This window comes from Grammomys surdaster, unplaced genomic scaffold (assembly GCF_004785775.1).
Source record: "Grammomys surdaster isolate TR1022 unplaced genomic scaffold, NIH_TR_1.0 125742, whole genome shotgun sequence".
NCBI lineage: Eukaryota > Metazoa > Chordata > Mammalia > Rodentia > Muridae > Grammomys > Grammomys surdaster.
The window spans coordinates 568,423-591,535 of NW_021620574.1; the positions used below are offsets into that span (position 1 = coordinate 568,423).

Here is a 23,113-nt window from a genome sequence, read left to right on the forward strand (position 1 = left end):
TAAATTTACCTCTACCACTGTATCTAATAAAGCTGTAAAAGTGGCAGCAGGGCTGTACTGTGCCACAGCTGTTCTTAACTCTTTTATTACTCTTGCAATCATCTCCACCTGCTCTATCCTCTTCTCAATCATAAACATGGATAACTCAAAAATGAGAGCTCATGATTGAACTGCCAACTGCAGCCAATTGGAACATTGGCAGTTTAACTATATTTTTAAGTTTCTTTTGCAATATTAGAGTGTAACCATAATTTTGGGAAACAAAACCAATTTTTAACAATACAACCAATCCATTTTCTCTAAAGTCAACACCAAGTGCATTACTTTCATCTTACAAAGTTTAGCTGCCAGTGTGATAGTGCAGCTTTTAATATCTCATTAAAGAGAGTCCTATCCTTATACATCTGGTTTCTGAATGACTCCAATCCTGAGTTAACAGTTTTAAGCTAACTTTCTGTTACCAAAGTTGCAAATTTTTTATCATACCCAATAACTTATAGGCCAATAATCTATAACCAAGACAGGCAGAATATTTTTATACTTTTTAAACCAGTCAGAAACAAAAATGAAGTATATGCACATCTTATATATTTTATCCAAACAAAATTTTCTTATTTTTTCTAGCTGTAATTTCAAGAGAAAAATACCTTGTTTAACCATTTTTTTTCCTGAATATGAAACATAGAACAACAATCATTCAAACAACGAAACAAAAACAGACAATTGACACACATTGGACAGATTGGAGCTCCAAGGACAGATAGTAGACAGAAAAAGCAGAACTAAGGATCTCTCCGGTAGGAGCCGGAGAAAATGCAAGACGTATCTTGATTTTCTCCTGCTCCCAGGAAGGCTCTAAAATAGCCTTTTTCTTTTCTTTTGCTAACATGGCTGAAGAGCTAACAACTGCTTTAGCCCTTTCTCTCCCTCATCTTCAAGGCTTAACTTTTTATCTCCTAGTCTCCTCTTGGGGAAACATCACCAATGAAATTTTTTAAAGATCCTTTTATCTTAACCCTGATTCCTCATATCTTGAGGGACTCCTTGAGACCCTTTAAGAACAAACCATGTTTGCTTAATCCGTGTCTCATAATTTCATTGCTCTATCTTACCTTAACCGGATCAATTTCACAGCTGGGTGACTCTGGATATCGCAGATCTTTTTTCTTCACTTGCCTTTACTGTGAAGCATAGAGCCTATGCCTGACGGACGTTCATGTGGGAGCAACGTTTGATTGGACCCCGACCCAAAGGCCACTGTCAGGCGACAACTGCCCCGGTCTGTGGGGATTCAACAAGACCCTAGGGAAGGTGACAAAAGAATGAAGGGACAAGAGACACAAAGACGTAGAGGAAGTCTGAGGTTCTGATCAAGCTCTGAAACTTTAATTTCGGGGGCAGGTTATAAAGACACAGCAAAGTGGGAAGTTTAGATGAAGGTCATTGCTTAGGGCTATCCCACTGTATCCTTATTGTCTAAGACCATCCCATTGTCATATCCTTATCGCCCTTTAAGTTTGTGGAACCTGAGACCTTCGAAAGTCCTTTCTTTTTTTTTTTTTTTTTTTTTTTTTGGTTTTTCGAGACAGGGTTTCTCTGTATAGTCCTGGCTGTCCTGGAACTCACCCTGTAGACCAGGCTAGCCTCGAACTCAGAAATCCGCCTGCTTCTGCCTCCCAAGTGCTAGGATTAAAGGCGTGCGCCACCACCGCCCACCACCGCCCGGCTCTCGAAAGTCCTTTCTTAACCTTGTATTGACCAGGTTTCCCAGAACAGCAGGTGACTTCCTGGGCTTGGCTCCCAGCAACTTTCTGTCTAAATCTGCTCAGTAGTTAATGATCTGTAAACAAACAAGTTTGTCAAGTAGTCATATGCACATAGAAAGCTGCACAGCCGAAGAGGGCAGAGAGAATAATCACATTCTGTGTTGTCTCTTGTAAACCCAGGATTTCCAATTGAGTGTGATGACACTAGCCTGTAATCCCAGCACTTATAAGCTAAAGCAAGATCACAAATTTGAGGCTAGCCTAGGCTATAGAGAGAGTCTGTGCCCAAAATAAACAAACACGGGGCGGGGGTGGAGGAATTAAAAAGGATATTTCTTGTGGATTTTAGCTTGTGGGTGTCATCTGTCTTAGAAGTCTTCATCACAGGCACTGAATGTCTCCCATTAAATCAGATGGTTGTGGTTGGTTCCTTTTAGGGAAATCTCTGATCGTAGATTAAAACTGGTCAACTTGGGGCTGGAGAGCTGCTCATCAGTTAAGAGCACTTGTTGTTCTTGGGGAGGTTCAGTTCCCAGCATTCACGTGGTGACTCACAGCTGTCCATCCTTAACTGCATTTCCAGGGACTTGACACACTTGTCACTTCCTCAAGCACTAGGCATACACACATGCAGGCCAAGCACACATACACACAGAATAACGTTTTGTTTAATGTCATTTCTGATTCCTCAGTAGTCAGTGACCTCCTGCACTTCAAAATGCACAAAGTTGACCCAGGAAGTACTTTGTCTTTAAAGGTGGAATTTCACTGTCTAATAGGGATTTTTTTATGAAGGAGTGTATTTATTCATTTATTAATCCATTCACCTGAGACAGGGCCTCATTGCTTAGATCAAGCTGTCTCAGAACTTGGTGATATAGTTCCTACTGGCTTCCACTTCACTTCCAGTCATAATGCTGGAGAAGGAGCTGAGAGTTCTACATCTGAATCAGCAGGCAGCAGGAAGGAAGACTGAGCCACTAGGCCTGGCTTGAGGTTGACACCTCAAAGCCTATCCCCCACACCTACTCAACAAGGCCACACCTCCTAATAGTGCCACTCCCTACAGGCCTATGAGGGGCATTTTTATTCAAACCACCACAGAGACTGAGGCAGGATGGTCACAAGTTCAAGACCCACTGAACTATAGAATGAGATCAAAGCCAACCTGGGCAATTTAATAAGACCAGACTCTGCGGATTTAACTCTCGAATTCTTTCACTCATGTTCATATATATCTTTCTTCTCTTGCCTCATATACTATACCCAAGCCCCTCTCATTCAGCACATATCAGCTAATCTGTCACTCACAAATGCTTATCTTATTGTCTGTTTGTTTGAGACAGCATAATTAACCTAGTGATCCTAAAGTTTCCCAGCCCCATAGACCATCCTAGAGAGCCAAGATAGGTGTCTCAGCATAACTAGCCTATTTATATTGCTTGCCACAAAACATCAATTAAGAAGCACAGTCTGGACTTTAAATGTTCCTAAATAGCTCACATCCAGCACAGATGGTGAAACCAATCACAAACACAATAGAAGTGGTAGTGTTGAGAATCAAAAGTAGTAGGTGGTTATACTGACTAACCTGCTCAGGTGTTAATAGAGAAAAGGCCGACTGCAATCACCCCCACCATACATGTCACCTTTAGGCTGACCACTAGACTTACATCTTGAAATAGTCAATGAGAAGAATAGCTTTCAGGCCACGCATGGTGGCTGCTGCCCCATGTCCACATCTCCCTTGTGGTAGTCAGGCTCATTGCACACCAAGCTGGACTGCAGGAAGGAAAGATTAGCTGGTCTTGAGTGGGTGCAGTAGAGGATCTCAGTCAGACTTTGAGTATACAGGCAATACACATACTCGGAATAACTTTAGAGAACTGGCTCGTTTATCGGGATGGGAAGAGAAGGGTTTTTATGCCCCTAGGGAGGTGGCCAGGGTCTCTGGAGCAAGGTTCACATGGTTGCCAAATATCACTGGCCATGGCAGGGGTGTTGGAAGATGCTTCATCTATATACTCAGGGGCTGTAGAGTGTGTGTGTGTGGGGGGAGAACAACACTGGACGACCTTATAAGATCAGACAAGGAGTGAAGCCTGATAACTATGAGAATAATAAATTCTTACCTAGGGTTGATGGTCGGGAAGCCAGTTTTACGGTGCCAGGTTGGGAGTGGGGAGGTAGCCAGTTCCCGCTGTCCTCACGTTTAAGGTATCTGGGGTTGATGCTTCCTCTACACTTCTTCCATAACCCTGGACAGTCGGTCTCACAGTGGCTCACAGCTATAATCCTAGTACTCAAGAGACCAACAATAGGATTGCTGTGAATTCTGTGCCAGCAAGGGCTACACAGCAAGATCCTGACTCAGCCACCTCACTAACCCCACCCCACCCCTAAGTACTTTTCAGGTTAAGAAGATAGCTCAGCAGGTAAAGTCCTTGCTACACAACCTAAGAACCTGACTTCAGATCCTCAGACTCTAAATAAAAGCTGGACCCAGTATCCCTGGGTCACATGGTAGGGGAGATGGGAGGTGGAGACCAGAGAATCACAGGAAGCTGGTAGGCCATCTACCCTGACTTATACAACAGTGAACAAAAGAAACTCTGTCTTAAACCAGGTGAACTGTCCCCTGAGGCCGTCTCTGATAGCCACACAGAAGTAGCTTTCATAGACTACTCATTGACCTAACAAGTTATTTCAACACGTGGGAGCAAATTGATCCAAACCAGCGTGATATATATAGCAAGACCCCGTCTCAACAACAGAAAACAATCATTAAGGATCTCAAATGAGATTTTATTTACGTGAATAAAGTCTATTAATGTATACTGCTACAGAAATTAAAAATTTTTAAATGAAACATACATTTAATATTTAAAATAATAATGAGCTTGCTACATGGTAATTTAACATCTTGTAAAAATAATTTTTCCAAACTAAAAAGAGAGAAGAGTAATCTGATAGCTTTGTATGTCTGCTCGCTGTCTGCCAGTTCTGTTCTCATCAGCTCTGTGTTCATCTTATCACAGTACTGATATGCCATGTAGCTGTGGAGTTTCATTGTATACTTATGGGAGAAAAGAATTGTTACAAAGTCATGGAAGTACTATGAAGACAGTTTTGGCTTTACAGACCTTCTGAAGGGTACAAATTCTTGGTCAGTAAGATAGCTCATTGGATAAAGGGACTTGCCTCCAAGTCCAACTGTCTGTCCCAGTTTGTTCTCTGGAACTCACATGGTCAATGGAGAAAACTTCCACACACTAATAAAGTAAAGTCACTTTTTTAAAAGTTTTTGTTGTGATCAGGCTGTGGTGGTGCATGCCTTTAATCTCAGCACTCAGGACCCAGGGGCAGGTGGATCTCTGTGAGTTTGGGGACAGCCTGGTCTACAGAGTAAGTTTGGGTACAGCCTGGGCAAAACAGAGAAACCATGTCTGGAAAGACAAATAAAAAGTATATGTAAGTGTACTGTGTGTAAAGGTACCCATGGAGACCAAAAAGAGTGTCAGATCACCTGGAACGGGAGTCCCAGATGTCTATAAGCCACTCAATACGATGTTTAGGAAATGAAGTTGGATCCTCTGGAAGGGCAAACAGCTCTTATTTTTCATACAGGATCTCACTGACTTGGAAACTGACCAGTAAGCTCGCCTGGCTGGCTAGAAAACCCTAGAGACCTGACAGTCTCTGCCTCCCCAGTGCTGGGATTACAGGTGTACACCACTACCCACGCCTATTGTTGGTTTTGTTTTGGTTTTGTTTTTCTTTTCTTTTTTCTTTTTTTTTTTTTTTTTTTTTTTTTTTGGTTTTTCGAGAGAGGGTTTCTCTGTGTATCCCTGGCTGTCCTGGAACTCACTCTGTAGACCAGGCTAGCCTCGTTTGTTTTTCTTTAATATAAATCAGAGGATCTTCACACATGCAAGGCAAACACTTTACTATGAATGTACTTTCTCCCCAGCCACAAGTTTCTCTCTGTCTCTGTCTCTGTCTCTTTCTCTGGCCCCCCTCCCAAAAAAAAAAAAAAAAAAAAACCAAAACAGGGTCTTACTATATAGCCCTGGTTGGCTGGTTGGCTTTGGAACTTGTTATATAGACTAGGTTGGCCTCATGGTTTGTCACTGAATTCTGAACTAATGAGGGTAAGAAATGAACTGTGCTAGCTCTAGGAGACTGAGTCCATCTCAAGGTCAGATAACAATAGTGATAAGAATCTTAGCTTTACCTGTGAATAAAGTACAGACTTCTGACTTGGCAATGCTGAGTGTGTTAGTGAAAACCCAGACTGAGACAGTGTGTTTCTAGTGAAAATGACAGTAGTTATGCCTGGAGCACAGGGTCTCGTGGGATTACAGGCATGTGCTACCACTCACAGCAGAGTCTCATCTAAGCCCAGACTGCTCTCAGTCCTCCCGTATAGCTAGGGATGAGCCTCAAACCCCCGAGTCTTCTGCCTGCCCCTCCCATGTGCTGGGAATATAGACAGTACTGAGGATCAAGCCCAGGGTGTTATCCTTAAACTATTTTACCAATAGAACTATATCTATCCTGAGTTCATTAAAGGCTACTGTGAATGAATGTTTACTGTCACATACCAGACGAGCTATACATCTTGTCATTTCATCTTTAAAATAATCCTGTGAAGTGACTTGGAGGGAAAGGGCACTTGCTGCCCAGCTCACCGTCCTCAGTTCAACCCCTAGGACCTACACGATGATGATGGGCATGAATCCTCATCCCCAAAAGTTGTCATCTGATCCTCCCTCAAACGTGCCATAGCACAGGAGTATATCTTACACACACACACACACGAACATGTACATTAAAAATTTTTTAGAACATTTTGAGCTGGTTTTGTGGGTAAAGGACTTTAATTCCAGCACTCAGAGACAAAAGCAGATGGTTCTCTGTGGTTTTGAGGTCAGTCTGGTGTACATAATTTCATGACAGCCAGGGACACATAGGGAGACCCTGCCTCAAAAACAACCACCATAAACTCTTTGTTCAGATAGAGAGATGGCTGAGCACTTACTGGTGTTCTTCCAGAGGAGCTGACTGGGTTCCTAGCATCTGTGCTGGACAACTTACGACCTCTTGTAACTCCTGTTCCAGGGGAATCGGATGCATCTGGTTTCTGTGGGCACATAATTAAAAATAACAAATATTTTAAAATAAATAATAAAATAGCCATCGATTGATGTTCCCTGGCTCTGTAGGCATTTGACTTCCTTACAGTCTCTGTTGGCAATATCTGTCTAACTCCAGATTCTAACTCCTACTCACCTTTAAGAGCCTCTGGGTTGAGGAAGGGACTTGGGTAAGAGGCTAATATTAGGGACCACAAAGGCTGTTTCCTGCTTTTGGATTTTCATACACTATGTGACTAAGAGGATATGACAGGGAACCTTTTAGTCTCTGATATGGTATGGCTTCAAAAACAACAAAATAACTGTCTTGATTACCCTTTTGAATGCTTTTCAACCCCAAATCCAAACTGAGATCCAGCAGAGCAAGAACAGATTTCTCTAGACGAGTTAGTTACCTGGTAGTCAGTGAATATCATTGTTAGAGTGTCTGTTGCTGTGATAAAACACTAGAGCCAATAGCAACTCGGGGAGGAAAGGATTTATTTCAGCTTACGCTTACACTTCACAGCCCAGCACTAAGGGAAGGGAAGGCAGGAACTAAGTGATGCAGAGGCCATGGAGGAGTGCTGCTTACTGGTTCACAGAACCTTATTAAATAAAAATATTGTTTAGTATTTGTGTTTCTTAGGACTTTGAATGTAAGTTGGAGGTGAAATATTAGCAAACAGTAATATAGCAGCACTAGCTTGGAAATGAGTATTCACCACTTATGTAGAGGAAGCAGGTTATAGGTACAACTGAGTCTGTACTCTTAAGTGTTTGTCTAAAGTTTTCATAGAAGATATAACTGCTTCTTTATAGAAGAAAATAATAAAGTTACTTATTCTTGGTCTTCAGAGAAAATAAATGCTGTACTGGGGACTTAGTTCTGAGCCAGGGAGACAGCTCGGTAGGTAAAGGTCTTGTCTTGAGGGCCTTTGTTGACCCTCTAGAGTCCACATAAAGCTGGGTAGGGCAAGCACTTCTGCAATCCCACTTGTTCCTGCAGTGAGATGGAGTAGCTCACAGGCCTGCTGTGTGCACACAGAGCAGCAAACAACAAAGGGACTCTGTCTCAAATAAGGTTGTTTCTAATCTCCAAGTGTGCCCTGGCACACGTGCACACATATGCACATGCAGCACACGTAGACCAAAAAGAAGAGGAGAAACAGTACAGTCTCCATTCTGTCTCTTCAACACACATGGTACACATACATGCATGCAGGCAAAACATTTAGACACATAAAATTACATAAGTAAGTCTAAAAAGAAAGAGAACATCTGGCTCTGGATGTTGCATGAAAAAACATTTGAGGATGATTCAATCCCCAGCAATAAAACTAAATGACCTGGGGACTGAGGAGCTGGCTCCATGGTAAGAGGGTTAGCTGCTGGGCTGGAGAGATGGCTCAGAAGTAAGAGCACTGACTACTCTTCCAGAGGTCCGGAGTTCAATTCCCAGCAACCACATGGTGGCCCACAACCATCCTTAATGATGTTTGATGCCCTTTTCTGGTGTGTCTAAAGAGAACAACAGTGTACTCATATAAATAAAATAAATAAATCTTGAGAGAAAGAGAGAGAGAGAGAGAGAGAGAGAGAGAGAGAGAGAGAGAATGAGAGAACGCATGCTGCCCTTCCCAAAGACCCAGATTTGATTCCCAGCACCTATATGAAACTCAGAACTATCTGTAACTACTGGTCCAAGGGTTCTAATCCATCTCTGGCCTTTTAAGGCACTGCATGCACATGGTACACTATCATGCAGGCAAACACACACACCTTTAATTTAAAAAAAAATAAAATAAACCACCCTTACTCCCCAGGAACCAAATTGAGATGGGAGTCTCTGTACTAGAGGCTGGCCTCGAATGTTCAGTTCTCTGCCTCAGCCCCCCAAGCATGGGACCGTATGTGCTACCACAGCTGGCTTGGTCTTCTGATGTGAGGAAAATGATATTATTAACACTTCACTTGTGACAGTATTTCACATGCATTGTCTTCGTTGTTACTTGTGTCTGGGAAACGCTGTCTTATTATGTAGCCATGGCTGGCCTAAAACTTACAGAGATCCAGCCACCCTCTCCTGTGCTGAAATTAAAGGCTTGCCCCACCACACCAGGCCTAATCCATCTTTGTATTGCTTTGATTTATTTTTGCTTTTTTTGAGACAGGGTGTCTTTTTGTAGCCATAGCTATCCAAGAAATCATTGTCAACCAGGCTGTCCTCAGACTCACAGAAATCCTCCTGCCTCTGCCTCTCGAGTGCACCACCACTGCCCAGCCAAATCTAACCTTCTCAAATAGGTCTTTTCAAGTGAGTCAGTGGCAGAATATGAAACCAAATAACAGATTTCTGGTTCCTAGTTTTGTGTTTCCATTTTTCTTCCCATTAATATACTAATCAGGACCCCTTCATCAACCTTAGCAAACTATATTTAGCATTGGACCTTGGATTTTCTCTGTTACAGATTTATTGCCAAACCCTGTGCACTCCGTGTTGGCATTGAAGATAATGTTCTCTATCAGGTCGAGTCCAATGACATCCTTGAGAAGGTGTTCATATCTGTTACTAAGGTAAGTAAATAAGATGAAGGCCACAGGAAGGTCGCTCCATAGGTGAGGAGATAGCATATGTAAGAAAGGTAAGTGTGGGACTGGAGAGATGGCTCAGTGGTTAAGAGCACTGGCTGTTCTTCCAGAGGTCCTGAGTTCAATTCCCAGCAACCAAATGGTGGCTCAAAACCATCTGTAATCAGATCTGGCGCCCTCTTCTGGTGTGTCTGAAGACAGCTACAGTATACATACACATACAATAAAAGTAAATCTTTAAAAAAAAAAAAAAGATGCTTTAAATTAAAAAAAAAAAAAAAAGCTGGGCAGTGGTGGCGCACACCTTTAATCCCAGCACTTGGGAGGCAGAGGCAGGTGGATTTCTGAGTTCAAGAGTTCGAGGCTAGCCTGGTTTACAGAGTGAGTTCCAGGACAGCCAGGGCTACACAGAGAAACCCTGTCTCGAAAAACCAAACCAAAAAAAAAGTAAGTGTGGTGGTTTGACTAGGTATGCCCCCCCCCCAGATTCATGTGTGTGAATGCTTGGTTAATGTAGGAGGTGTGGCCTTATTGGAGGACATGTGGCATGTGGCCTTGTTAAAAGAGGCATGTCACTGTATAGGTGGGGTTTGAGGCAATATATATCTGGCTACCTCCAACACCATGCCTGCCTGGATGCTGCCCTGCTTCCCACCATGATGATAATGGACTGAACCTCTGCAACTGTAAGCCAGCCCCAGTTAAATGTTGCCTTTTATAAGAGTCACCTTGGTCATAGGGTCTCTTCATAGCAATAAAACCCTAGCTAAAACAGTAAGGATAGGAAGGGGTAACTCTTCACACCTAGGTGGTCTCTTCTGTCTGTCTGTCTGTCTGTCTGTCTGTAGAGAAGCTTAGCCTCTTGGGATACCTTTCAGCCAGAATCTCTAAAGTGTAACACCTTTAAAGTTTACTCCTCTTCAGCATCTCCCTCCATTCCTCTTCCCTAACACATCATGACTTTTTTTCACTTTTTCTTGCTCCAGCTTTGAATCAACATGAGTGTGGCTCTAATGGCCTTTGCATTTTTGGGGCTTTGCTTTGTTTTTGTTTTAACATATATTTGAGTGTTTTGCCTGTGTGTGTGTAATGTACCCCTTATGCATGCCTGGCGCTGCGGGGGGACAGAAGAGGACATTCAGATCTGGAACCCAAGTTACAGATGGTTGTGAAGTGCCATGTATGGTGTTGGAAGTTGAACTTGGTCCCTCTGCAAGAGCAACAACTGTCTTAACCAGTGAGCCAGCTCTGCAGTCTGCTCGAGTTTTGTTTTCTGGTTTGTCTGTGTGTTAAATGAAAATGTAATTGATAGTGAAAGTGTAAAATGCTGAGTAAAGCTTGGTTGCTTTAGAACTGCCATTCCATTCTAACTGTATGGGAGTCCCAAAGGCGTACAGAGCTTGACTTTAAACTGACTGTGTGATGTTTTATTTAAGTTAACTAGAATTAAATGGCTTTATTAAAATGATTTGGAGATAAAACATGGAAAAGCTATGTAGTAGCACTTGAGCCACCGTGGTTGTCATCCTTTGCCACTCAGCTAGTAAGAGGGATTTCACTGGGGAAGGGTGGAGAAGGCATGTTCTAACTCTGGTCATACATGCGCAGTATCCTGATGAGAAAAGGCTGAAGGGCCTATCAAAGCAACTGGACTGGGATGTTCGAAAAATCCAATGCTGGTTTCGCCATCGGAGGAATCAGGACAAGCCTCCAACGCTCACTAAATTCTGTGAAAGCATGTATGTGTCAGCGGGAGCAGAGACTGAGAAGGGTGGGATACAGGTGTTCTCTCTTGGGAAATCATTTTACTGTTGATATAATAATGTCTGACTCCAATGCTCAAGGTTTTGAAAGCCGAGAGGCAATGGAAGTGGAGCTTACTTCCTGGTGCTTCTCAACACCAGGGGTCTCCTAAGTGAGCCAGTGGCAGCAGCAGGAAAGGATGGAACTGGAAACCTGCTCGCATTTGTTCCCCGGTTCCTACTTGCTGCTAAGGCAAGATGATTCCATTCTGTTCCTTCTTTGCAAATAGATTGAGCAAGGTGTGGTGACACATAACTTTCAATCTCCAGCTTTTGGAGACTGGCATGTGGAACTGCAGTTAAAGGCCAGCCGTGGTTACATAGTGAGACCCTGTCTACTTACTTTTTTTTTTTAAAGTGTCCTGGAGCCGGGCGGTGGTGGCGCTCGCCTTTAATCCCAGCACTTGGGAGGCAGAGGCAGGCAGATTTCTGAGTTCGAGGCCAGCCTGGTCTACAGAGAGAGTTCCAGGACAGCCAGGACTATAAAGAGAAACCCTGTCTCGAAAAACCAAAAAAAAAAAAAAAGTGGCCTGGAGAGTTGGCTCGGTAATTAAGTGCACTTAATATTCTAAGAGAAAAAGAAACCTTATTTCCCAGCACCCACATCAGGGGACTTGTAGCAACCCTCTGTCACTCCAAGTCCAGGAGATCTGAAGCCTCTGGTCTCCTTGGGCACCTGCCCTCAGACACACACACACACACATACATGTATACTTGAACACCTGTGCTTTAAAAGTTAATGATACAGTATATCTGTTTTTTAAAAAGCCTGGGAGTGAATTCCATCCCATACATTTATATAGGTAGGTATGTATACCCTGCCCACCCTGACAGAAGTAGTACCAGCTTGCTCTATAGTTACATTTTTGTGGGAAGTTTTCCTTTGCTGAGGAATGTTGTACTTGAAATCAAAGTTTTTAATTCTCTAAAAATGGCAATTAGTCACTGTCATGCAATTTAAAAATTGAGTACTGTGAAGGGCCTAATAGAAAGTGTATTCTGTGGGACTCTATTTTGAACAGAGGTTCTCAGCTGGTGCTGGCTCTTTAGAGATCAGTTCTGTCCCAATATACTATCTTGATTTTCCCGAGCTTGAATTTTGCCCCCTTTGGAGTGGACGTTTATGTAACCTCTATTCTTTGCTCACCCAGGTGGAGATTCACTTTTTATTTATGTATCTTCTGCTACGGAATCAGATTTCTCTGGTCGGTGAGTCTGAATTCTCTCTGTCCTCTCACTGGGTTTTAGTCATGTCAAGATGCCTGAATTCTAGAAGCAAACATTAGACGCCTTCAGCTGTTTACATCTCTTTTTGAGGTAAGGCTGCTCTGAGCCTTCTGCCTCAGCCTCTGTGCACGGGATTACAGGTGTGTGCCGGTGCCTCTCCAGCAGAGGTCAGTATTTTCCTTAAGTCTTCTACTGTCATGCCCAGTGCAGTTTATATAGTAATAGTCATCTTCTACCTTGGCTTTCACTTCACTAAGTTCAGGACCATCCTGTTTCCTCTAAATACTCTTAGTAATCAAGTCAGAATAGTACATAATGACTTACAAGCACTGAGGAAATTACTGTTTTGAAGAGAGGAAATGAGGTTGCTGACCTCTGAGATGTGGTCTGTGTAGCCCTGGCTGGCCTGGATCTGAGTGATTCACATGCTTCTCCTGCCAAAGCACTGGGATCACAAGCGTGGGCTACCACGCATGCCTCACCTTTTTTTTGAGACAGGTTCTCTCAGTAAGCCCATAGCGCGCCTGTCTTCCCGGAAGCACTGGGGTTGTAAAGCCTCTGGTGAGCTGTGTGGTAGCTGGGCGCCCGACTCAGGTCCTTGTGTTCTGATGGAAAGAAAGCACTTTGTCCATTGAGCTCTTTTCTCCTCATCTCCCCAAATCTTGTTTCTAAGACAGACTTTCATTATGAACCCCAGGCTTTCCCTGAACTCATGGCAATCTTCCTGCCTTAGCTTCTCAAGTGCTGGGATTGTAGACAAGACACTACCATGCCTTGCTTGGAATTTTTGATTACTTCTTTTACCCTTGTACATGTTTTCCTTTAACTGCTATAATTGAGTCTTCAAAGGTAGATGGAAATTTGATAGACCTAAAGAAAGGAACAGACAACTACATAGTCACAGCCAGAGGTGCCATGTTCTTATTGACTAAGTAACTATACAAAATGTTACGTTTGTTTGTTTTTGTTTTTTTGAGAAAGGATTTCTTTATGTATCCTTGGCTATCTTGGAACTTGCTCTGTAGACCAGAGCAACTCCTAGAGATACGCCGGCATCTGCCTCCCAAGTGCTGGGATTAAAGGTGTGTGCCACCACCAGGCAGTGTGCATTGGTGTTTTGCCTGCTTACATGTCTATGTGAAGGTGTCAGATCCTGGAGTTAACAGGCAGCTGTTTCCTGCCATGTGGGCACTTGTAACTGGACCCGGGTCCCCTGGAAGTGTGCTAGTGTTCTTAACCGCTGAGCCATCTCTCCAGGCCCATGATCAAGATTTGTTCTTTAAATGATGTGGATGTGTGTATCTGTATGTAGGTATGAGTGCGTGTACCCATGAAAGCCAGAGTGCTCCCAACACCCCCACCCCAAGAACTGAAGGTACAGGCATTGTGAGCTACCTAATATGGGTGTTAGGAATTGAACTTGAGTCCTACAAGAACAGGAGTCCTCTTAACTGCTGAGCCACCTTTCCGCCCCCATCCCCCATGCTTGTATTTGAAAAGACAGAAAATGTAAAGTCTGTAAGCTTTACACATGTACACACATGTAACAATAATGGTTAAAGAGAAAGAGGCCGTGAATCGAAAAGGCACCAGGCAGGGGACGCTGTAGGGCGTTGGAGGGAGACAGAAATTATATGATAATACATTGATTGATTGATTGATTGATTGATTGATTGATTGATTGATTGATTGATATTTTCAAGACAGGGACTTTCTACACAGCCCTGTCCTAGAGTTCACTATGTAGACCAGGCTGGCCTCAAATTCACAGAGATCCTTCTGCCTCTGCCTCCTGAGTGGTGGAAATAAAGGTGTGTACTACCATACCTAGTTGTATATTTTAAGTTTTTAAAAGTAATTTATCTTTATTTTATGTGTATTGGTGTTCTGCCTACTTGTATGTCTGTGTGAGTGGTTGCGGGAATTGAACCCTGGACCTCTAAAAGAGCTGTCAGTGTTCTTAACCACTGAGTTATCTCTCCAGCCCCTGTATATTTTAATTTTTAAAAATTGCAAAAATAAACATAATTTTTAAAAGGAACAACACAGAAAAGGGGAAGCTAGAATATTAAAAAGAGAGAGAAAGAAAGCACAAGGGACCAAAGACATACTCAGTGGTTAAGAGCGATGGCTGCTTTTCCAGAAGAACTGAGTCTGGTTCCCAGCACCTGTGTCACATGGCTCACAACTGCTTGTAATTCCAGCCTAGGATATCCAACACCAACTTCTAGCCTCTGTGGGTGCCCACATATGTGTGGCAGACACTTACACAGGTACAGACACATATGAAAAAAATAAAGACGTAAGATGTAGAAAAAGAAGAACAAAGTAAGTCTAAAGTAAATTAAATAATGGACTGGAATGTGGCTCACTCGGTGAGGGCCTGGATATGGTCCTGGGACTGTGGGTTGGAGAAAGGGCAAAGTAATGATGAAATACTCATTAGGCAAATGTCAGTCCTCCAAAAGGTTCAGTTAAAATTGATAATGCCACACCAGGTGCAGTGGCACTTACCCATGATCCAATGTCCAGTCAGCTGACACACTGACACATGAAGTTCAGGAGTGTGAGGGCATCCTGGGCTACATAATGAGACCCTGTCTCAAAAGAAAATTTTTTTAAAAAATTGTTAAACTACAGATGAGGGGAATATGAATTACCAATACTAAGGGGATATCACTATAGACCCTTTAGGTACTACTGAAAGAATTTAGTATTGTGAACAACTTACATTTATTTGCTGGGCCTGGTGATTACATGCCTTTAATCCCAGCATTTGGGAGGCAGAGGCAGGAGTTTGAGGCTAGCCAGGGCTACACAGAGAAAACTCTGTCTCGGGGTGATGGAAGGACAGAATAAGTTATATAGAGCAGGCCTCTGACCTGTAAGTGCCATAGCACACACTAATAATAAATAAGATTACAAAACAATCAGGCTGAGCATGGTAGCCCAAGTCTTTAATCACAGCACTCGAAAGACTAAAGCAGGCAGATCTCTCAGCCTGTGACCAGCCTGGACGACACAGTAAGACCTTGACACACACACGCGCACACACACACACATACACACGACACAGTGTTAAGAATGATTACTCTAGTGATAGATCGTTCCAATGGTTAAGAGCACTGGCTCATCCAGAGGATCTGAGTTCAATTCCCAGCACCCACATGATAGCTTATAACTGTCTATCTTCAGTCATCTTGTAGCCTCTGTGGGCACTGCACACATGTGGTACACAGACAGATATGCAGGCAGAATACCCAGAGACATAAATGATAAAATGAAGAAGAATGCAATCCTGTTCATGCAAAGGACTAGAATCCAGTTCCCAGCAGTTGGGCAGCTCGTAGCTGTAATTCCACCTCCAGAGACCTAAGACCTCTGGCCGCTATAGGTTCCTGCACTCATGCACATAAACACATACACATACATAGTTTAAAAACATGTCTTTTAACCCTTCTGAGGCTAGGATCGAGAGAATGCATAGGTTAAGAGTGTACTCTGTAGAAGATCTGAAGTGACTCACTGTAGCCTGTGAGCTTGACAGCCCCAGGGAATTTGACACTCTCATCTGGCTTCTGGGTACCCAGTCATGTGCACAAACTCACATGTGTACCCATCAACTAACCTACTAAATAGATAAATAGTGATTCAAAATGGGGCTAGAAGGATGACTGACTTGGTAAAGTGCGTCCCACGAAAGCACAAAGGCCTGATTGAGGTCCCCAGTGCCTCTGTGTCACAGGCTGGCCTAGAGCTCGTGCCGGTCTCTCTGCCTCTGCATGCACTAGACCAGCTTCTTTGGTTTAGTAACACAAGGCCTCACTATGTAGTCGAAGCTGGTCCAGAACTCACTGTGCAGCCCAGACTAATCTCCAACTCAGAATCCAGTGCTTGAGAGGCTGAGGCAGGAGGACTCCAGTGAGGTCAAAGCAAGCCTGAGCTTTTCTTTTTTGCCTCTTCTCTTGTGATGGTCTGCTTTTGGTTTGGTTTGGTTTGGTTTGGTTTGGTTTGGTTTGGTTTGGTTTGGTTTGGTTTGGTTTACTGAGACAGACTCTTGCTAGGTAACTCTGACTGGCCATTAACCTGCTTTGTGGGTCAAACTGGCCTCAAACTTGAATTGCTGCCTAGGTACCCCACATGCTGGGACTGCTGCGGTATCTCTTTCTCATACGCCTAGCTTAGAAAAAAGGACTATACAGGGTAGATCTCGTAGCAACGTTGGGCATTGAAGACCAACCTGGATTATGTTTTTTTTTTTTTCTCAGATGCCTTGGTTCTGGGATACCCGACAGTGCTGGTACAACTATCCATATCAGGTAGGATCTGAGCCGTTTCAAGACCTTGTATTTGTGTAAGGTAAGGTGGGTGACAGTGCATGTCAGTCCAGGACAAGTAATGCAAGCACCGTTCTCTGACATGAGTCAGTCCTTTGAGTCACAGATTCAAGGCATCTATATTCAGCCAGGGCCTGTAGCAGAAACACCAGTGAGCTTTTTGGTCAGGTCCCATTTCTGTATGTCCCCGCTGTACTGGGAGGAAAAGCAGTTTTCTGGTGCTAATAGGTCCTTGCCGACTCAGATTCAGTCATTTTACATTGGGAGCTATTAGAAGCCTCACGGGGCATCTTGATTCTAGTCTATATTTTAGAAGTGTCAGGGGCTGGAGAGATGGCTCAGTGGTTAAGAGCACTGACTGCTCTTCCAGAGGTCCTGAGTTCAATTCCCAGCAACCACATGGTGGCTCACAACCATCTGTAATGGGATCTGATGCCCTCTTCTGGTGTGTCTGATCACAGCAACTGTGTACTCACATTCATAAAATAAATAAATCTTTAAAAAAAAAAAAAAAGAAAAAGAAGTGTCAGAGAAGTGAAAAGTTGTGGCAAAAAGGAAGGCCCAAGGCCACTTTGTCTCAAATTCCAGTCACAGTGATCAGGTTGTAGTATGGGATGTGTTAGCCTTACCTCATCTCTAAAAGACGAGAGTGGAAAGGAGTTTACAGAGGTACAAAGGGAAAAGGGTGATGCCTCAGTGCTCCAGTCTTGGTATCTTGGGAAAACAGTGAGAAGAAAGGGACGGAGACAGCTGCACCTGACTAGCTGGAGTTCTAACTGCTCTTTCTCTTCCAGCCACTCTCAAGAGAGCTTTACTACTATTACCTCACACAGCTGGCGTTCTACTGGTCTCTTATGTTTTCTCAGTTTATAGATGTTAAAAGAAAGGTAAGGACATCAACCCGTCAGCTGTTTCCTAACAGCTCTGCCACTACCATCATGATACACTCTCTCCCTCATGTGACAGAAAGTGGGTATGACATCACGTCATTAGCTTGCCGTAACTGATGATGGAGCATGTTTAAGGTGGCCAGCGCAGCAGCAGAGCAGTGGATGTGCCTGCTCTGTCCTGCTCTGCTCTAGTCTGTCCTGCTCTGCTCTAGTCTGTCCTGCTCTGCTCTAGTCTGTCCTGCTCTGCCCTAGTCTGTCCTGCTCTGCTCTAGTCTGTCCTGCTCTGCTCTAGTCTGTCCTGCTCTGCTCTAGTCTGTCCTGCTCTGCTCTAGTCTGTCCTGCTCTGCCCTAGTCTGTCCTGCTCTGCTCTAGTCTGTCCTGCTCTGCCCTAGTGCTCTTTTATACCAAAGCTCAGGAAATCAGATAGAACTTGGTACCAAGACCTGATTCAGGGAAAGTCTTGATTTTAGAAAAAATCAAGATTCAGAAGAGTGAGTTGATTTTCCACAGTAACAGTGGAAAATCCACTTACATTTTATAAAACTACATCTGACAGAAACAATTTAAAGATGAAAACTTCGTTTTGGCTCACGGTTTCAGAGAGTTCCCTTCTGCTGTGCAGGGAAGGTGTGGCAGCAGCTCTCAGTTGAGGCAATAGGTGTAGTGGAAGCCAACGACATCACCGCACCAGGAGGCAGAGACAGCTCCTAGGAGCCATCAGCCTGGTGTAGCCTTTGGATGGCAGCCCCCTACTGCCGACTGGACCCTGCCATCCCTTACAGTTCCACAGCCTCCCAAGATAGTGCTACCAGCTGAGCAAAGGCACCCAGAGCATGAGCCTGTAGACATTTCACTTTTACACCGAAGCATCTAATAACTATTGAAGAGTTCCTCGGGGTTAACTTGGCCTTCGAACCCAAGAAAGAAAGACTTAAACATGAAAGCCTAAAGTGTTTGCAATAAGATGAATTCTTGCTGGGTAGAGGCACATACCTTTAATCCTAGCACTCAGGAGGCAGAGACAGGTGAATCTCTGAGTTCCAGGATAGTCAAAGCTATACAGAGAAACCCTGTCTTGAAAAACAAAATAACAACCAAACAGGTGAATTTCTCAGCTAATAAGCAGTTCTCTGGCAGTTTTAAGGTTAATTTGTTATTTGTATGTGTGTATGTGTCCATGCATTGAGTTCAGGGAAGAAGAGGGTGCCGTGGAGCTAGAGTTAACAAACAGTTGAGAGCCGCTTGCAGAGGTGCTGGGAACCACGGTGCTCTTCAGCCCTGAGGCGCAGGTTAAGAGCCTCAGGATAGCAGCGCGCTGGATGGTTTGCACAGCCTGTCCTTTGCTGCCGTCTCTCCCTAGGACTTCCTGGTGATGTTTATACATCATTTGGTCGCCGTTGTGCTCACCACTTTCTCCTACATCAACAACATGGTGCGAGTGGGAGCTCTCATCTTCTGTCTGCATGACTCCTCAGACTCCTTGCTGGAAGTAAGGACCCATCCTGATGTTCATGATTCCTTTCTCCCTTTCTTGACATGTGAGAACTGACTTTTTCCCCAACTCATTTTCTGTCTGTTGTCTAGGCTGCCAAGCTAGCCAATTATGCCAGACACGAGCGGCTCTGTAACGCCCTCTTTGTGATCTTTGCCGCGGCTTTTATGGTTACTCGTCTAGGAATCTTCCCATTGTGGTGAGTCTCAAGGCTGTGAATGTGGTAGGTATCTAATGATATCCTCTGCCAGTTGAACACTGAGACCCAAGTGCCCTGCCTTTGCCTTTAGCACCACTGAGCCTCTGTGGACTCTGCAGGACCTCAGCTGCCGTATGCAGTGTCTCCAGTGAGACATCCCTCCAGTCTCATATCCCTCCTTTGCCCTCTTTTGCATCTCTCACGGAGATTTCAGCTTTTCCTGTTTTGATCTTGCTCTGTGCCCTCTTCCTCAGCACAGACATGTACATGCGTGTCCCTTCTCCACGCATGGCCTAGACTACAGGTCAGCGCTGTTGGAAATTTTGCTTAATCTCAGCAAATCAATCACCCACTGTTCTCTGTACCCGAGAATCGAAATTATTCCTAGGATACAGGACTGCTGCTGTCCTGACTTTGTGAAATGATTAATAGTAAGATACCCCGTCACTTCCTAAGATTCCATCTCTTCCTCTTGTCTCAGAAGGTAAAAAACACCGTGGGCTCCTTTCTTTTCTCTTTAATTCCCTCTGAAAGAATTGTCCCCGTTACTGCAACAGATAGAAAGTATGCAGAAGGAGGACAGAGGATGTGTGTCCTGGGAATCAGTCTCTTCTCTGTCTGCCTTATTGGACTCTACAATTTGACTCCTTCTTCTAGGATTCTGAACACAACCTTCTTTGAGAGCTGGGAGATTCTTGGGCCCTATACTTCCTGGTGGCTCTTCAATGGCATTCTCCTGATCCTACAGACGCTGCATGTCATCTGGTCCTACCTAATTGTACGAATTGCTTTTAAAGCCTTCGTCCAGGGAAAGGTAAGGACGAAGCATTGTTCTTTCTTTGGGCCGTGTAGGAACATGGGTATTACTCTGCAGACTTCTATCCAGCCTGGGAGCCTCAGCTACACAAGTAGGCTTTGGATGCAGCTCAGGCACCATGATGCTGCAGGACACCCTGAGTTTGGTACCAGTACCAGCATGGTGGCATACGTGTGCCTATATAATCCCTGTGCTAGGGAGATGAGGCAGGAAAATCAGAAGTTCAGGTCATCCATTATACATAACAAGTTTGAGGCCATCCTGGAATACTTGACAAAAGAGAGGGTGGGGCAGCTATGGATTAGAGCTGAGGGTACAGACTGGAAAGCCTGAGGGTGGGGCTGTCTGGGAATGTGTGGTAGTCTCCGAGTTAAGCTAAGGCAGCTTTGCTGTGATACACAGGATTGGTCTCTAAACATCTGCCTCACTCACTGAAGCAAGAGTCTTCAGTGAACACTGAAGTGTTGTGTGTTTCAGTACAAAAGTCACAAAGATACCTTCTCTTTTAAGACAGTGTTGGAAGCTAGGCCCAGGGTCTCATGCATTCTGTTTAGCTAATTCTAACCCTGAGAGAGGCCATTTAAAGATAGACTAAAGCAGTCACACTGAGTCAAGGCAGAAAGCCATCAGTTGTGCAGAGTCCCAAGTGGGACGGACTCTATTAGAGATGTTAGTTCCAGGCTGCACAACGGATGTACCCTGGGTATTTATTATCTCTCTTGTCATTGTTCTTGATGGCTGTAATTGGTTGCAGAAGTTGTGTGGTGTGCCTGTGCATCTTGTAGCTACTGGACGGACATCTCTCTTCTTCCCTGCATTTCTCTCCTGACTAGGTGACCTACCCAGGAGGGATTAGACCCAGACTCTGTACCTTCTGCTCTTTTCTCACCTCCTTCCTCTTTTCTTTGCCTGGTGGCAGCTGGACAGTTCCATCCTTTGCATGTAAGTGCATCTGTGCTTCTAGTGTTGAGAGAAGCACCTGTCTGAATGGTTCTTCTTCCACTGTACTTCCTGGTCCCATCTGTCTTAGAATGTGTTCCCTCACCTAACCTATGTGACTGTTGTTGACTGGAGCTGAGGTTACCAGATTCCTTCCCCAAATTAAGTCTAGTCTGCAATGTGGTTTGCCTTTGAGCCTCTCCTCACCTCACTCTGGAGGTATCATGCCCTCTGGAAATTCCCTAGACATTTCTCTGAGTTGAGAGTTCATAGCTACAGTCAACGGCAGAGTCACAGAACATCCAAAACAAATGCCCTTCCTTTATAACAGCAGCTGGAGCCATGTTCCTTCCCTCCTAATGCTCTTTAAAGGACGTGTGACTGTATGTTGCGGGGGGGTCATCATTCTAACACACATGTTGCTGGTTTTATTTCTTTATTTTTATGGCCCAACATAGAGAATTTGAAACATTCTGATATGCAGGGTGACTCATTGGAAAATGCCTAATCCTAACCTCTCATTTCAAAATACAAAACAAAAACCAGCATCCCAGCAGCTTTTCTGGTATAGAACAGCATAGATGAAAGCAAAACAGAATGCAGGCAAAATCTACTCACAATTGTGGCCAGTAGTAGATACCATTTAAATCAGCTGTCACCTGACCCTAGAAGCAGTGTACAAGAGTGGGCTTTCCAGGATTTGCTTGCCTTGTGAGTCTATGAAAAGCAGCATGTTCACTGCATTTGGTCCTGTCCCACTCAGGTGTCCAAGGACGACCGCAGTGACGTAGAGAGCAGCTCAGAGGAAGATGAAGAGACCAGCCACACAAACAACCTCTCTGGCAGCAGCTCCAGCAATGGTGCCAACTGCATGAATGGCCACATGGGAAGCAGCCACTTGGCTGAAGAGCACGGGACTTGTAAGGCCACTAGGGACTTGTAAGGCCACTGGCAACCTACACTTTGAGGCCTCCCCACATCTACACTCCTGTGACTAGAGGGACTGCAAGGCACTGAGGAGAATCAAAGAAACAAATATTTTTGTGTCTTAAACTCTGCCGTTTGTATTTAATGTCCCCTGGTCCTTTCAGTAACATTATTGGCTCTGTTTGTGTATTTCTGTGTGTGTTTGTACATGTGAATTGTGCACGTGGATGAGTTTCATTGACTAGGTTGGGCACAATTCTGGATTACTAGTCATTGTCTGGTCACTTCTGTGCCCACCTCAAGCCCAGCATTGACTGCATCTTGAATTAAGCTGTCTCCAGACCATCTGTGTCCTTGTTCCATGGCTCTTGAAACTCTTAAGTTCCTGGTCCATCTAAGTAAGTGGTGCCACCAGATTTAGCTCCAGGACTTGGAAGAAGTTCTTTTGGAGAAGGAAGTAATATTTCACCGGATAGAACACTTTGGATGGATACCCAGGATCACTGTAACCCCTAGCTACATGTCCTCCTTCCTACCACCTGATAGTGTCAGGGACAGCTACTGATTCCCTGCTGCTTATTCAATGGTACACAAGGAGGGGGCAGGTAGGAGAGGATGAGCTGAGATTTGGAGAACAGCAGCCACTGGCTGTGCTGTTACTGATTTTATACTATTGTTTATTCTTCTGTGATTAAAGTGTTTCAACTCTACTGTCTGTCTCTTTAGTAACTATCCCTGCTACAACTCTGGCTGGCTGAGCCTCCTCAGGCTGGGGTTGCAGGCATGCATCATAACTAAGAAGCTCTCCATGGGCGGAGGGATGCTCAGCAGTTAAGAGCACAGGCTGCTCTTTCAGAGGACCCAGGTGTGCTCTCTAGCACCGACACAGGGCAGCTCAAAACTGCCCAGAACTCCAGTTTTGGGGATCTGTCTGATACCCTCCACTGGCTCCACAATCACTTCCATGGATGTATATATAGTTGCATATAC

The 23,113-nt window shown here is 44.2% G+C and overlaps 1 protein-coding gene across 2 annotated transcripts in view; it reads left to right on the forward strand.

Annotated features, from left to right (window-relative positions):
- The window catches only part of Cers5 (ceramide synthase 5), a 44,571-nt gene extending 21,738 nt beyond the window's left edge, over nucleotides 1–22,833 (forward strand). Inside the window, exons 2-10 of one of the 2 annotated variants that reach the window (XM_028788291.1) lie at nucleotides 9,373–9,478; nucleotides 11,102–11,232; nucleotides 12,447–12,504; nucleotides 16,791–16,841; nucleotides 17,654–17,746; nucleotides 19,110–19,238; nucleotides 19,334–19,440; nucleotides 20,098–20,254; nucleotides 21,960–22,833. In XM_028788291.1, the coding sequence (XP_028644124.1) occupies nucleotides 9,373–9,478; nucleotides 11,102–11,232; nucleotides 12,447–12,504; nucleotides 16,791–16,841; nucleotides 17,654–17,746; nucleotides 19,110–19,238; nucleotides 19,334–19,440; nucleotides 20,098–20,254; nucleotides 21,960–22,139 (1,012 nt within the window). In that variant the 3' untranslated portion in view covers nucleotides 22,140–22,833. The other variant, XM_028788292.1, reaches the window with a different exon arrangement.
- Nucleotides 22,834–23,113: the final 280 nt, after the last annotated feature.